The 13,242-nt window shown below is 37.1% G+C and overlaps 1 protein-coding gene across 3 annotated transcripts in view; it reads right to left on the bottom strand.

The window, feature by feature from the left end:
* The window catches only part of Mcf2 (MCF.2 cell line derived transforming sequence), a 65,574-nt gene that overhangs the window by 25,875 nt on the left and 26,457 nt on the right, over window positions 1–13,242 (bottom strand). The window contains exons 7-14 of one of the 3 annotated variants that reach the window (XM_023699089.1): window positions 12,288–12,421; window positions 11,717–11,831; window positions 8,865–8,984; window positions 8,069–8,260; window positions 6,875–7,066; window positions 5,305–5,476; window positions 1,027–1,064; window positions 689–721 (exon numbers count right to left, since the gene is read on the bottom strand). In XM_023699089.1, the coding sequence (XP_023554857.1) occupies window positions 689–721; window positions 1,027–1,064; window positions 5,305–5,476; window positions 6,875–7,066; window positions 8,069–8,260; window positions 8,865–8,984; window positions 11,717–11,831; window positions 12,288–12,421 (996 nt within the window). Of the gene's footprint in view, window positions 1–688; window positions 722–1,026; window positions 1,065–3,705; window positions 3,754–5,304; window positions 5,477–6,874; window positions 7,067–8,068; window positions 8,261–8,864; window positions 8,985–11,716; window positions 11,832–12,287; window positions 12,422–13,242 lie in introns of all 3 variants that reach the window. The other 2 variants (XM_004639340.2, XM_023699088.1) reach the window with 2 other exon arrangements.

Raw genomic sequence — 13,242 nt, 5'->3', positions numbered from 1 at the left:
CTATCAAGCCTAAGTGTCAGAGCCCATAGCTTGGCACCTATGTTACACTCTCTCTTGCAGGGTGAGCTTTGATTCATTATTTCTAGTGAATGAACACTAATTACTGTTATCTTTATATTGTAGTTCACTAAAAGTACTACATACCCCATTTATCAGATAGATATGCACCATTTACTCTTAATACATTTCTGAAATACAGGTGTGGAAAGATGGAGACAGCACTGAACCCTACATGTACTATGATTTTTTCCTGCACAAATGTACCTATGAAAAGTTTAACTTATAAATAAAGCAAATAAGACATTAACAATAATAATGCAATAAAATGGAATGATTATAACTATATACTTTAATAAAAGTTATGTGAATGTGTTCTCATTTTTTCTGTATCTTTTGATCTCTTTCTCTTTCCATCTGTCTTTCTGTCTGTCTGTCTGTCTCTCTCTCTCTCTCTCTCTCTCTCTCTCTCTCTCTCTCTCTGGGCATGTATGTCTCTCTCTAACTGCAATTTTCCATTTTATATTTTTGGACTCCAGTTGAACACAGCTAAATGAAACTGAGAGGCAGAAAGGTTAAGGAGAGACCTCCGTATATATCTAGAAATGAATGGACATGATTTCTGACAGCATGGTAAGCTGCTGCATGGTCCACTGTTAAAGCCTGGCCTCTGTCCCTGCTGTATACTTACAGGACCGGATTCATTCATGGAAGGAAGCTCGTTCTGTAAAAAGAGGAGACATACTTAGGTTTCCAAAGGAGGGGGTGGTAAAGAGAAACTATAACTTATATAGGATGTTTTACAGCAATAATTCTAATCTTGCATCAGGACTTAAGAAACTGCTCACACATCTGGGGTTCTGCCAGTCCTGCAATTAGACACCATGCAGAGGCAGCTCTTTCTTCTAGATGAAATAGTCTTTCAAATGTATAGTATTAGTGTAGTGAATGAAAATAAGATTTAACCACTTATAGTAATTTTGCAACTGCAGCAATACAGACAATTTTGAAACAATTAATGATATTTACCTTTACATTGCTCTGATTTTGTCTCCAAGTCTTCTTCCCTGGTAAAGAAACGTCAGAGAAAAATTACAAACCACAATTAAAGTCAGCATGCTTAAAGAGAACACATACATGTTTATCAAATAATTGGAGTTAATATCTCAACATGTTTAGATTAGTATTTTTAATGCACACTATAGAAGACATTGATTGGTTAGACTTATCTGTATAATTCCAACTTCTTATCAAGCTTGATTTTGTTCACTGATCATTCTTTCATTCACTTGCCAAGCACCAAGCTTAGTGTCTGTGCTTATTATTATTTGCAGAGTTAGTGTTCATTTTGACAGAGAAATATTTAATCACATTTAATCATTATAGCACACAATAACTGAATCAAAAGACTTTCAAAAAGCAGAAATTCAACCTACTGATTAGAGCATCTACCATTTATTTGGCACTTACTGCTTATCAGGCACTGATTTAAGCCCTAAATGCTAATTTTCTTTTTCCATCCTCAAAACAACCCCAAGGTAGATAACTTTCATCCCCATTCTATAGATAAAGAGCTAAAGTTAATATCTTCTTCAAGAAGCAGAGGTGGTCTTTAATCCATGTAGTCTACTGTCAGGATACCTGTTCCTATCCAGTAAATAAAATGTTTTCAAAGCATATTATAATGCTCAAACAACCTATTTCATCAAAATTCAAAGCTGTAATGCTTATTTTTTAGAAGTCTAATTTACAAAGGTGAGCCCCTGTATTATTAAGCAAAGAGGCAGATATTCCTACAAATCTAAGGACACGCCTCAGAGAGTCAGTTAAATTCTTAATTCTCAAGGACACTAAAAGGTGATTATCCATAAAAGGTACATGGGTATCCTGTGCATGTGAAAGAAATATAATTTTTGTCCTTTGTTCCTGAGCTGCAACCCATGTAAGGGACATTTAGGAAAAAGATGTTGTTTTATTGACTGTATGCCTCATTTGTATTCACTATAAATGAACTTATGCTTATATAATTGTATATAAATATGTATTAGACTTAGTGGAAATTACAATATAGAATCATTTTCTCCATAATGATGTGTCCTATCTTAAAGAAGTATATATACACAGATCTACACCCATTATAAAAGGTAACTCAGAACAATGATTACTTTTACTAATTAATTCTTCCCAGATATACTGAGATGCCAAGAGAATATACACATGGCCTATGAGAAACATATCGTTTTCTGAAGAGTAAGTTAGATGTATTCATTCTTTCAAGAATGTAAATACAGTCTAAATGAGTGAGGGTCTCTACGATATGCTGAGCTCTATGTCTTGGGCTACATGGAGATGAGTTTTCAGTTCATCAAGTGAGATAGAAAACAGACAATCATGTAATGCTGGGGAGACAATGGGAGGTGTGTTAGCATCTGGATGAGCTGGGGTGGAGGACAGGAGAGGCAGGAAGGCCAAGCTTACTTGAAGGAAGTGGCCTAGAGGTAGGAAATCTGATGGGGATGTAAGATTATAGCATGGGGGCACAGAGAGGGGAGAATGCTCTGAAGACAGATGGTTTATCTAAGTGCAAAAGATGAGTAAGCAATGGAGGGAATGGAAAGAAACGGGGACAGAGCATAGGAACACAGAGAGATGGTTGCAGCTCTCTAGGCCACAGGTGACTTTGGCTTGGACCAGCAAAGTGGCAGTCAGGAAAACAGAGGGGATGACAGGAAGAAGATGGCTCAGAGAGACTCTGAGGTGGCCAAGATCCGCAGAGCACCCAAGTTTCTGAGGTAGGGTAGGAATGAGGAGGAGGAGCTGAGGTCCCATGCCAGGAGAAAGATCTGAACTATGGATACATAGCACTTCTCAACCTTTTGGCTAAGATCAAGAGGAAACTACAGATGCAGTTTTAGGAGACCAAGCTCTGCTTCACGTCTTATCCCACCCTGGCAATGTTGTCCATAACACTCCTTGCACTCAGTGTTAATTCAACAAATATTTGTTATGCCTTTCTAGTTGCCAGGCACTGTGCTAGGTGCAAAATTCTATTCAATGCAAAGAAAAAGTAGACAGACACAAAGAACAACAAAAAACAGTTTGACTCATTTTTTTCAAAACATTTGCTCCGTTTGGATTTGATTGGATGCTGTACATTTGCTTGAGCAATTAAGTCTTAAGGAATGGTCTGCAATAGACTGTTATAATTCCCATTACACACAGAGCAATGGGGTAAAATGGAAAAAGTTTGCAACATAAGTAATCTTTTGATTTCATTTACAAATCATGATGGGTAATGGCTGAAATAATTTATGTCATTTATTCATTAAGTGGCCTTCGGCCTCCTAAATACATTAGGCACACTTACACTGAATCAAGTCCAACTCCAAAGAAATAGTTGGATTACAGATGGTGTGGGAGACTTTAAAGTGAAAGAAAGTCTATTTCACTTTGACATTACTAATTGTTTTCCTTGTTTCTTTTTGAGTAGTTATTTTATGAGATATTAATTTCAGAAGTATAATATACTTTTTCAGCCATTTTCCAAGGTAAGTTCAATACTGAGAATAATGGGTGTTTGCTATGAAAAAAGGAAATAAGTCACTTTCAGGCAGAGATTTTGCTGTGTCTAGATGCCAAACTGGTTTTTCATGTGTACATAAACTTAGAAAATGTACTGATGACACAAAATATAATAAAGATGTGTACCTTTTGAAAAAAGTTTACATGCTTGAAAGAAAGAGTATCCAATTCCCACTGCAGAAAGAAAGTGTAAGGCCATTAAGTAAGAAAAGCAGAAAGAAAGAGGAAAAAGGAAATGATACCAAACAAAATTTGTGGGGTGACACATGACTCAGAACCCTGCACCTCAGCGTAAGGTGCATCACATTACAAGTTAACCCACTAGAGGACTAGCCAAGTAGCCTTAGAAAGAGGGAAGGGAAAGACTTGGTTCACTGGGTACTTCTGAGTCTGCCTGTTATTTTCACTTTGTTTTCATAATAGCCTTTGAAGTCAGTAGACGGTATTTTCCCTCTTCAGATACAACTGAAGCTCAGAGAAGCTAAGTGTAGTGCCTCAAGTCACACAGCTGATGGAGGTAGAAATCTAATGAAAGGCAACGTTTTCTTTTGATACTGGGAATCAAACTCTGTACCTTGCTTATGTCTCTGAGCTATATCCCTGGTCCCTGAAGTTTATCTTCTGCTTAGGAATATCAACCTGTTCTAGTTTTCCTTTTATAGATGATAGGTATCATTCCCTTGTTTTTCATTGCTGTTGCTCATTTTACCTTTTCCTAATATCTTTGATATTTCCACTATGTTCAGTTTTCTCAACATCATTAAGGCATTGATAGTTTTTAGAACATGTATCTATTTCATTACTATCACTTATACAAAACTTTCATCATCTTAACCTGGTTACCTGCTCTCATAATTATTTAAATCTTATTTATGCAAGAATCTTGGCACTTATTATCCCTGGTTTAAGACTTCTCTGAATTTCAAAGCAATTCCTTTACACCCATGGCATCCTGATTTTAGATTAGAAACCAAATTAATCCTGTGTTCACCGATCCCACTAACCCAGTGCCTCAATGACCAAATTACTGTGCTATAAGAGGTCTGAAAGGCAGATCAAAGAAAGCTTTGTCCCAATAGGCATATCTTATTTTTAGAGTAGTTCAACACCAGCACAAGGATAATTTTTTTCTCATAGAACTCAGAGTGTGGATATTACACTGTTAAAATAGACTATAAAGATTAAAACTAGGAAATGGACTCTGTCATAAGAAATTACCAACATTATTCTGTTTATCAGCACCTACTTTTAAAAAGTAACACATCCTGTTAGGTCATTCATATGTCAGAAGCACAAGAACCAAATAAGAGTTTACTAGATTTCTAATAAATATGTGTATGTGTTTATCAATAAAATTATGGAAAAAATATGTGTATGTATACACACATATATGTATGTCAGTTTCATACACTTTCCTCCACTTGCTGAAAAAGAGTGTGAGTGTAATGCTGGTAAAATTTTCATACTCATTTCTAAAGCAAAAATACTCAGTCCTGAAGTGTTCCTATCGTACACTATTCTGTGCTACTACTATAGCTTAGAACCACATAGAAATCTCAGTCTGCTTCCTGCCTTGGGCAATATCATTTGAACATGACCAAACATGTTTTAAAAAGCGTGCAGTTTATCAGTACTGTAGAACAAATTTAGCATTTACATCAAGAATAACAAAGTAAACAATACGAAAATGAGAAGAGACAGAGAAGGTGAATGCAAAAATTTTACCAGGTTTAGGTGAGAAAAATGGTACTCTGGACGAGATCACATTTTCAGGTGCAGGTACCACAAACTGGACTGGTCTCACATGCTTCTCTATCGGGTTTTTGAAACCAGCCTGCTGGTTCTCAAATATGCTTCTAATATTTTCAAGTTTGAGTTGTACAGTCTGCATTTGAACCTGTAGGTTGTGTAATAATTCTATGAAATGTTTCCTGAAGTAATGTTAGAACACACTATCACATTCCTCAGAGTTGAACTAAAAAATCAATTTAAAGTCCAACTACAATTGGAAGAAATTTAGGAACAGAACAGAAAAGAGATTATGACATATGCATATAACCAAGATTTCAATCAAAATGGGGGAAAATGTATCATGCAGTCATAAAACTAGTCATTGCATAGAGCAAATTGTCCTCACAGGCTAGAAAACAAGGCTCAGTATTCTTTCTTATTTAGTAGGAGAAAGCAAGGCACCACATCATGACAACCATGAAGTGAACACTGTCATAGTATGTCATTGTCTGCAGGATATATTCTGATTTTCCAAGGTACAAAGGGCTCCTTAGAGCTGCTGATGGATAATATATCCTTCTGCCTCTCCTAGATGCTTTGAGGCAGCTAGAGTTAAGTTGGGTTGCTTCGAGAGAATCACTTGCTTAAAGGTACAATCACGTTTCTAACTTTTCTGACAGTGCTGGCAAACATATGGCACGTGTGCCACAGTGGGCTGGCTGTATCGCTGAAAGTTCCAAAAGGTTTGCCCTAGGATGTGCAACCAAGCACAGATTTAGATACTGCTCCAACCTTGGAATCAACTACACATTGTACCAGTAAAGAGCATACAAATGCTTTTGGCTACCAAGGACATTTCCAAAGGCACCATACTGAACTAACCAATAGCTTTCTGCCTTGCTGACTTCAATTTCTTCTGGCTCCCTCTTCCCCAAGATCCTTCATATCCCTTTGTTCTCAAGCAGATAATACAAGCCAGATCTGTGCTCTTGAAGTATCTGCAGCTGGCCACGCCAACACAAAGGAAAGATGCTTGAGGTGGACTGCTACTTATTTATTTACTTGGCACAGGGTCTTGCTATACAGCTCAGACTTGTAGTGATCCTCTAGTCTCAACCTTCCAGCACTTGGATTATAGGAATGTGCCACCACACCTTGTTTAGGTGGTCAGTACAGCATGTGGTACCTGGGATCAAGCCCGGGTCCTTGTGCTTGCCAGGCAGGTGCTTAGACTACTGAGCTATCTCCACAACCTGAGGTGGAGTGCTCTTAATATGGGCCCAACATCCCTGAACACTTCTGCGCCTTTCTTCAAGGATACATGTGAAATATATGTAAGTGGTCCAGTATGCTGGAAGCATTTGAAAATAATGGAGCCAATGATCAAAAAGAAGTATACACCTTTGGACTCTGTAATGCTTGATAGTGCACTATCCCTTCTTACCCGTAAAAAGGGTATAACATGCAGGATGACCTAAAGTTAGCTGGAGGTTCATAAGACTGTCATACCACTGCACATAGCGGGGTTTCTTTTAATATATTTCTTAGGATAGAAGCTTCCTACCTTGAGTTCGGGAGATAAAATCACATCAAATTCATACTGCAGTGATTCCAGGTCATAATTTATAAATGGCAGAGCCATTGTAAGAAAATTTTCAACGTCCTGAATAGCTTTTTTAGCATCTTCTTTAGACTGAAACTTGTCTACCTCTTGATTGGCTAGAAGGCATTCCCCTTCATCACAGCACTGGCGAGCCTGGTGAGAAAAAAAAGAAAGAAAAGAAAAAAAAGAAGTAGGAAACAGAGTGGGCATTAGCCCTTGCCTCTCCAAATCAGAACTGCTTTCAGAGCTATTTAAATTAAAGATATGTGGGTTCTGCCTCCAGAAATTCTGATTTCCGTAGCTCTGGGACATAAGCCAGACATTCATACTTTCTCAGAGCTCCACAGGTATTGCTGATGTAAAGTCAAGGTTGGGAGGCCTTGCATTTATTTCATAACAAGTAATTTCTTCTGCAGCAGGAGTCAAAGCCTTTTCTCCTCGCTTTAGTTGCATGTTATTTTCCAAAAATCAGTATCTGAAATATAAAACTCCTAAGAAATACAATGTCATACAAATGCCTAATGATTTCCATGGGCAAGAATAAAGGATTCCTGACCTCAAAAAGAAGATGTACAGATTAAGATGTGTATGTTCAGATATGTTGTAAGTGATACTCCTATTTTACACACCACTGACCAGAATACATCTGTGTAGCGATCTTTCTATTCATTGCCTACTTATAGCAGGAGTTATAACCCACAGGCCATGGAGAGTACTTTCAAATCATTACAGTTGTTTTTCCTGTACTATCAAATACAGAAGGAAGTTTGGCTTCAGCAAAATGCATACCAGGTTTTAAAAAGGTATTTTGACTACAAACCATCTCTAATAGAGACTTTAGAGATATACTCAACAGAAAACGGAACATATTTCCACCATTGTTTTGATATTCATAACAGAGGACAAAATTTTAACTATACTGGCTCTGCCATGAATATGGTATAAGCAGATGGGTTGAAAAGTAATAATCAAACTCAGTCCTTAAGATTTATTAAAAAGTTAAATCTAAAGTTACGTCAGACCCTGACCCTATTAATCTCTGGGAAATTAACAAGCATCGCGGCAGGCATAAGGGCAAAACATACATCAGGCCAAGAGGATCCAAAGAAAAATTGATAGTTTCTTTAAGATGCGGATCATTTCCCATCATACTACCTGTTGTAGTAGTTTATGCATCTTGAAGGTCCTGCTCAGCTGTATCTGTTTTGATTTGATCTCACTAGTCAAAATATCAGAGAGGTAACGTAGTTCATTGCACCTCTGGCAGATTAAATCCAGTGCATAATGGTGATTTGCTGCAAGTCTGTGTCCATGTAAGATCAGAAAATGGGCTTTCGCTAATAGATCCTGATTTAAAGAAAGCAAGCAAATAATGATTAGAAAGCAAACTGAGCAGAGTAGATGCACTGCCACAACGTGATGTGATGACGTACTTACACAGGCTGCAAAAAGCTCACAGTTGCAACATAAGCTTCAGAAGTGATGTCATTAGAATCTCACACATGTCTAGTTACAGAAATTGCAAGGGAATCACCCCATTCCACCCTAAATGGGGACATGATATATTGTGTCTCGTATGTACCCATTTAAAACACAACTACACATATCAAGTGAGGTATACACCAGCTAGATGAAAACTAATGTACTTCATATCATTCCAGTCTTTGAAATCCCATGACAGTTGTTACTGACCCAAGTGCTTCTAACATATCGAAAGTGAATGTCAAAGTGACCTGAGCCGCCTTGCCTCCACTCTGCCAAGTAATCACACATCTGTAGTGTCACCCCAGGTGCACAATGAAGAAAAATGAATTTAGACCAGCATCATTGTACAAACTATACAAAATGTTGATAGGAGAGACAGCACATTAAGTGCTTGTATTGCTTAGTACTACCAGAACATAACTGTTATCTCCCATAAATGCAGTAAACATCTAAAATGTAATCTTACCTGAGAATTTTCATCTAAGCCTTCCAGTTGTTTAATTTTTTGCTTTACTTGAGCTATATTCCCTGTTACATCACCCAGCTCTGCTTGTTGATTTAACAGAATTTCAACTTCAGTCACAAGCTGAAATTAGGAAATACATAGGTTTTTAAAACATACAATTTATTATGTATTTTTATGTATTTTTCTTTATAATTAAATTTTGTAGGAAATCCCTTCAAGCAAGAATACCATGATGGAAAATATTACACATATGGAAAACACGTTCACCTATTTTATTCAAAGAAATAGGTATAATCTCAAAATGTAACCTTTGAGATATCACTGTATATTTGTGATTGACAGAAAATCACTATGTAGGGGCCGGGGAGATGGCTCAGTGAAATAAGCACTTCCCTGGGAAATGCAAGGGCCTAAGTTCAATCCCCAGTTCCACAAAAAAAAAGAAAGAAAATCACTATGTACACACACACATGCCGTCATAAATATGCAGACATGTCTTTACACTGACGTGAATATATACATCACATATATTCTCCAGTTCTATGGTGAATGATCTCAAAAGCAAAGACCCTACAGCAGCAATTAGCACACCTAGAACCCAGATCTTAATTTTTAGTTTCCTTTTCCAGAGGAAAACACAGGGTTACATGGGAAGATTTCTGTTTCTGAGATCAACACAGAAGAGATACAAGAGGAGCTTGTATAATATCTCTATGCCAAAAAGAAAATAATTTGTTCTATGCTAACATGCCACAAGGACAAAGTCACCAGCTTTGAATAGTGACATAATTAAGAACAGTAATAAATTATAAGCTACAAACAATCTATAGATCAAATAAGTAAATGAGAAAAAAGAGAAGGTTCTTGCTTTAGCACAATGCCTACTGAGGAAATATACATGTTATAAATCAAAATTTTGCCACTTACTAGTAAAGATTGGTTCAGGAGAGAATCATTAATGGATGCTATGGATAATTTTTCTTTTGTTTAGTTATACTTTATTCTATGGTACATAATGATTACATTCATCATAGGCAGCTGGCTCGTGTACATAAGACATCTTCATTCTTCCTACATCCCCTTCCCTTCCCTTCCTTCCTTCTTCCTCTATCTCTTAGTCTTCTTCCCTTTTGCAACAGAACCATGAACATTCTCACAAGGAGCAACATATTCATTTGTTAAATTTTCTCCCCACGTATTTTCTACTACCCCGAAGGGTTGGAGAATGAGTAACTATTCTGTGGAGAAATTCACCAACACTCTGGTTCACCAAAATCTGTATCAACAATAGGGGACAGGTGAGCAACAGCCACCTCTGGATGTGATGGCATGAGACAGGCACATCACTGTGCAGTGTTCTGCTCGCTCAAATACAGACTAAGCTGATCATGAGATGGTCTCAAATAAGCTAAAAATGAAGAAATATTATTTTTAAGACTATTCTTCAAAATATCAGGGTTATAAAAGACAAAGCAAGATTGTACAAATATTATGTTTTCAAAGGGTCTTGACACAGGGTCTTGACACTAATGCAATAGTAGACCCTAGATTAGGTACTAGATTAGATTGGACTCATAGTGATTCTCCTGTTTTCAGCCTCCCAAATACTGGGATTGCAGGCACGTGCCACCATGCACAGTCTCAATCACTGTCTCAGGATTGAACCCTGGCCTCTACGCTCTGCCTAAGCAGACACTTTAGTCCACTAAGCTATCAGGCCAGCCCTAGGACCTCTTTCAAATAATTGACACAATTGGAATATAGATGGTAGACAATATAAAAGTGTTGGATTTTTGTTAAAGATACTTAACTTCAAAACTGGACTGTGCATGAATATATTTATTATTAGGAAAAAACAAGAAAGTTTTAGGGGAAAGAAGCTATAAGGTATACAAGTTATTCTCAAGTGGGTCAGAAAAAATACCATTTGTCAGAAAAAATATTATATAAACACAAAAAATATTACACACACACACACACACACACACACACACACACGGTAAAATGTTAATTAACCTGGGGATAAGCTATGCAGATGTTTTTACATTTTTGACATTTGTAACTTTTCTGTAAGGTTGAATTCCCAAGTAACTTCTGTAACAAATGTAAGTGCCAATGTCTCTGCCGAATGTGGCTGCAAGGCACCGTGAGGCACAGCCTGGACTGTTGAGATTCCAGTGTAAAATAAACAATACTGATTAGAGACAGCAATAGACTGGAGGAGACAAAACACAAGCACAGAACAAGGATGTGGAAGGGCTACAAATGACACGTAAGTGATACATAGTTGGTATGCTCAACAGGGTCTATTTTGTGAGATGGAGGCTGGAGAAGGAGAGACGCAGATCACCTGGATGGAGCTAGAACAATTTAAACTATTCTTCCTTTAAGTAAGAAACTGGAAAAATGGCATTTCAAAACCTGTTTGAATGAAAATATGAAGAAGCCTGGTAGTCATAAGCCCTGTGTCAAGAAGTCAGTGTTCCTCCCATACGTAATTCTTCTAGACCAAATAAAATAGCATGTGAGCCATTCACAGGAATAAAATAAGTGAGGCATATGAGGAGAGGAAAGGAAGTTTTCTTTGGTGAGCTCTGTCAAGTTCTTGGTGGCTTGTGAGGAGCTTGGTTGGGATGCAATGGAAATGAAAGAAAGGAAAGTATGTGTCTGGACAATGTACAATGGACTGTTCAGAAACTGGAATAGACTTTCAGTCATCTTAAACAATGTGGATCCAAGCATGATTTAATTTCATCTATCAGGCTCTTCATAGAAACAAATTCCTGAACTAGAAGTTTGTTAGAATCTCTGGTGTAATGAAAAGAAATATAAAAAGAAACGTTTTAACTCACCTCTTGAAAATCTTGCTCAAACTTCCACAGTTGCAGATATTGCTCCATTTTTAATTGGTGTTTTTCCCAAAATCCATCAAAAGCTGTTTCCATATCATGGACTTGAGCTAGCAATCTGAACAAAGAAAAGTAAAAGAATTCCTTAGAAACAATAAACTTTCTCAATAAAATTATGGAAAAAAAATAAATTTCCATGTGGAATATTATACAATAATGAGAAAAATAATTTACAATAAAAATGAATATCAAAAACATAATGTTAAACAAAAAAAGAAACAATAAACTGTGTTGCAGAGACAAACATAAAGCTGGTCTGCATGCTGAGAAGGGAAGGCAAGCACAGCCTGCAGCACTTGGTTCCAGGTTTCTGCTTGGTTCTGGCAGAAACAGTCAGTGACCACATAGCTCTATTGCACAAGCATCACTAATCTCTGCAGGACAGCATAGGAAGAAATCCCCAGACTTGCAAAGGTCCAGGAATACATATACACTGGATGGACGGGGGCACAAATGGTCACTGCCTTTGAAAGTACAAAATAAGTGAACCCGAAACAAAAAAGAGAGCACTCACTTGTTAATGGTTTGCCAGTCACCGTTTATATGCTGATGACGTTCAAGGCTTGAACTGACCTCTTCCTCAGCATCAGGCACTTTCAGGTTTGTCAGGAGAAGTTTTCCTTCTTTGGTCACATTGGTAATGTCATTCTGTGCAAAGGCAGAACATGACACATCAGCCAGTTTGTGATGCAACCTCAGTGGCCACAAGAGGAGAAACACATCTAAGCTGTGCAGAACAGCAACACCAGCAGTAGAATGGCCTTGGGCCCTCACAGCTGTCTGGGAAATCAAGGTACATTTCAGAATCCAAAAGCTCTGAGATGCTTGTACGCCCCAGTCTTAGGGATGGATGCTATAGTCTTTTTTATTTTATATATAAAACTGTTACAGGCTCTTTGTGGCCACCCCTTTACTAGTAGCAAGTTCTAATCTATTCCATTTTATTGTACTTTTAAGGTATTCAAATAAACCAAGAGTAAAACAGTAAAAGCTAAGACACCAGAAATTATAGTTTCAAAGAATGTTTAATGCATGTTCAGAAACAACGATGTATTTTCTTAGTAATGATTAATTATTGCCAGTCCCTGCCTTATGGCTTATTTTACTTCGCATGTGTGTTTAATAAGGCATATGTTTCCATTAGGAAAGCTCTGTTCTTTTTTAAAAATTTTATTGAGAAACAAATAGAGATGAGACAGTTTCAAACCAATTAATAGGACAGTTTCAATAATTAATACATTGCATATTGTTGTCTTCATAGTGGTTATTCATAGAACAAGAGGCAGTCATGATATTCTGGCCAAACCTTATTAGTACAAATCTTTCTTCCCATTCAATCAAGAGAAAGTAGCTATATATCTATCTTATTTTGTATATACAGATACAAAATTGTTCTTCATTTGTATCTCCTTTTTTGTTTAGTTTTGTCAGAGATGGGTATTCCATTGCCATTTAAATATTGTAGGTGC

The sequence above is a fragment of the Octodon degus genome, unplaced genomic scaffold (genome assembly GCF_000260255.1).
Source record: "Octodon degus isolate 3935 unplaced genomic scaffold, OctDeg1.0 scaffold00110, whole genome shotgun sequence".
Taxonomy (NCBI): Eukaryota; Metazoa; Chordata; class Mammalia; order Rodentia; family Octodontidae; genus Octodon; species Octodon degus.
The sequence above is the reverse complement of the archived record's forward strand: the minus strand, read 5'-3'. Positions and strand labels throughout refer to the sequence as shown.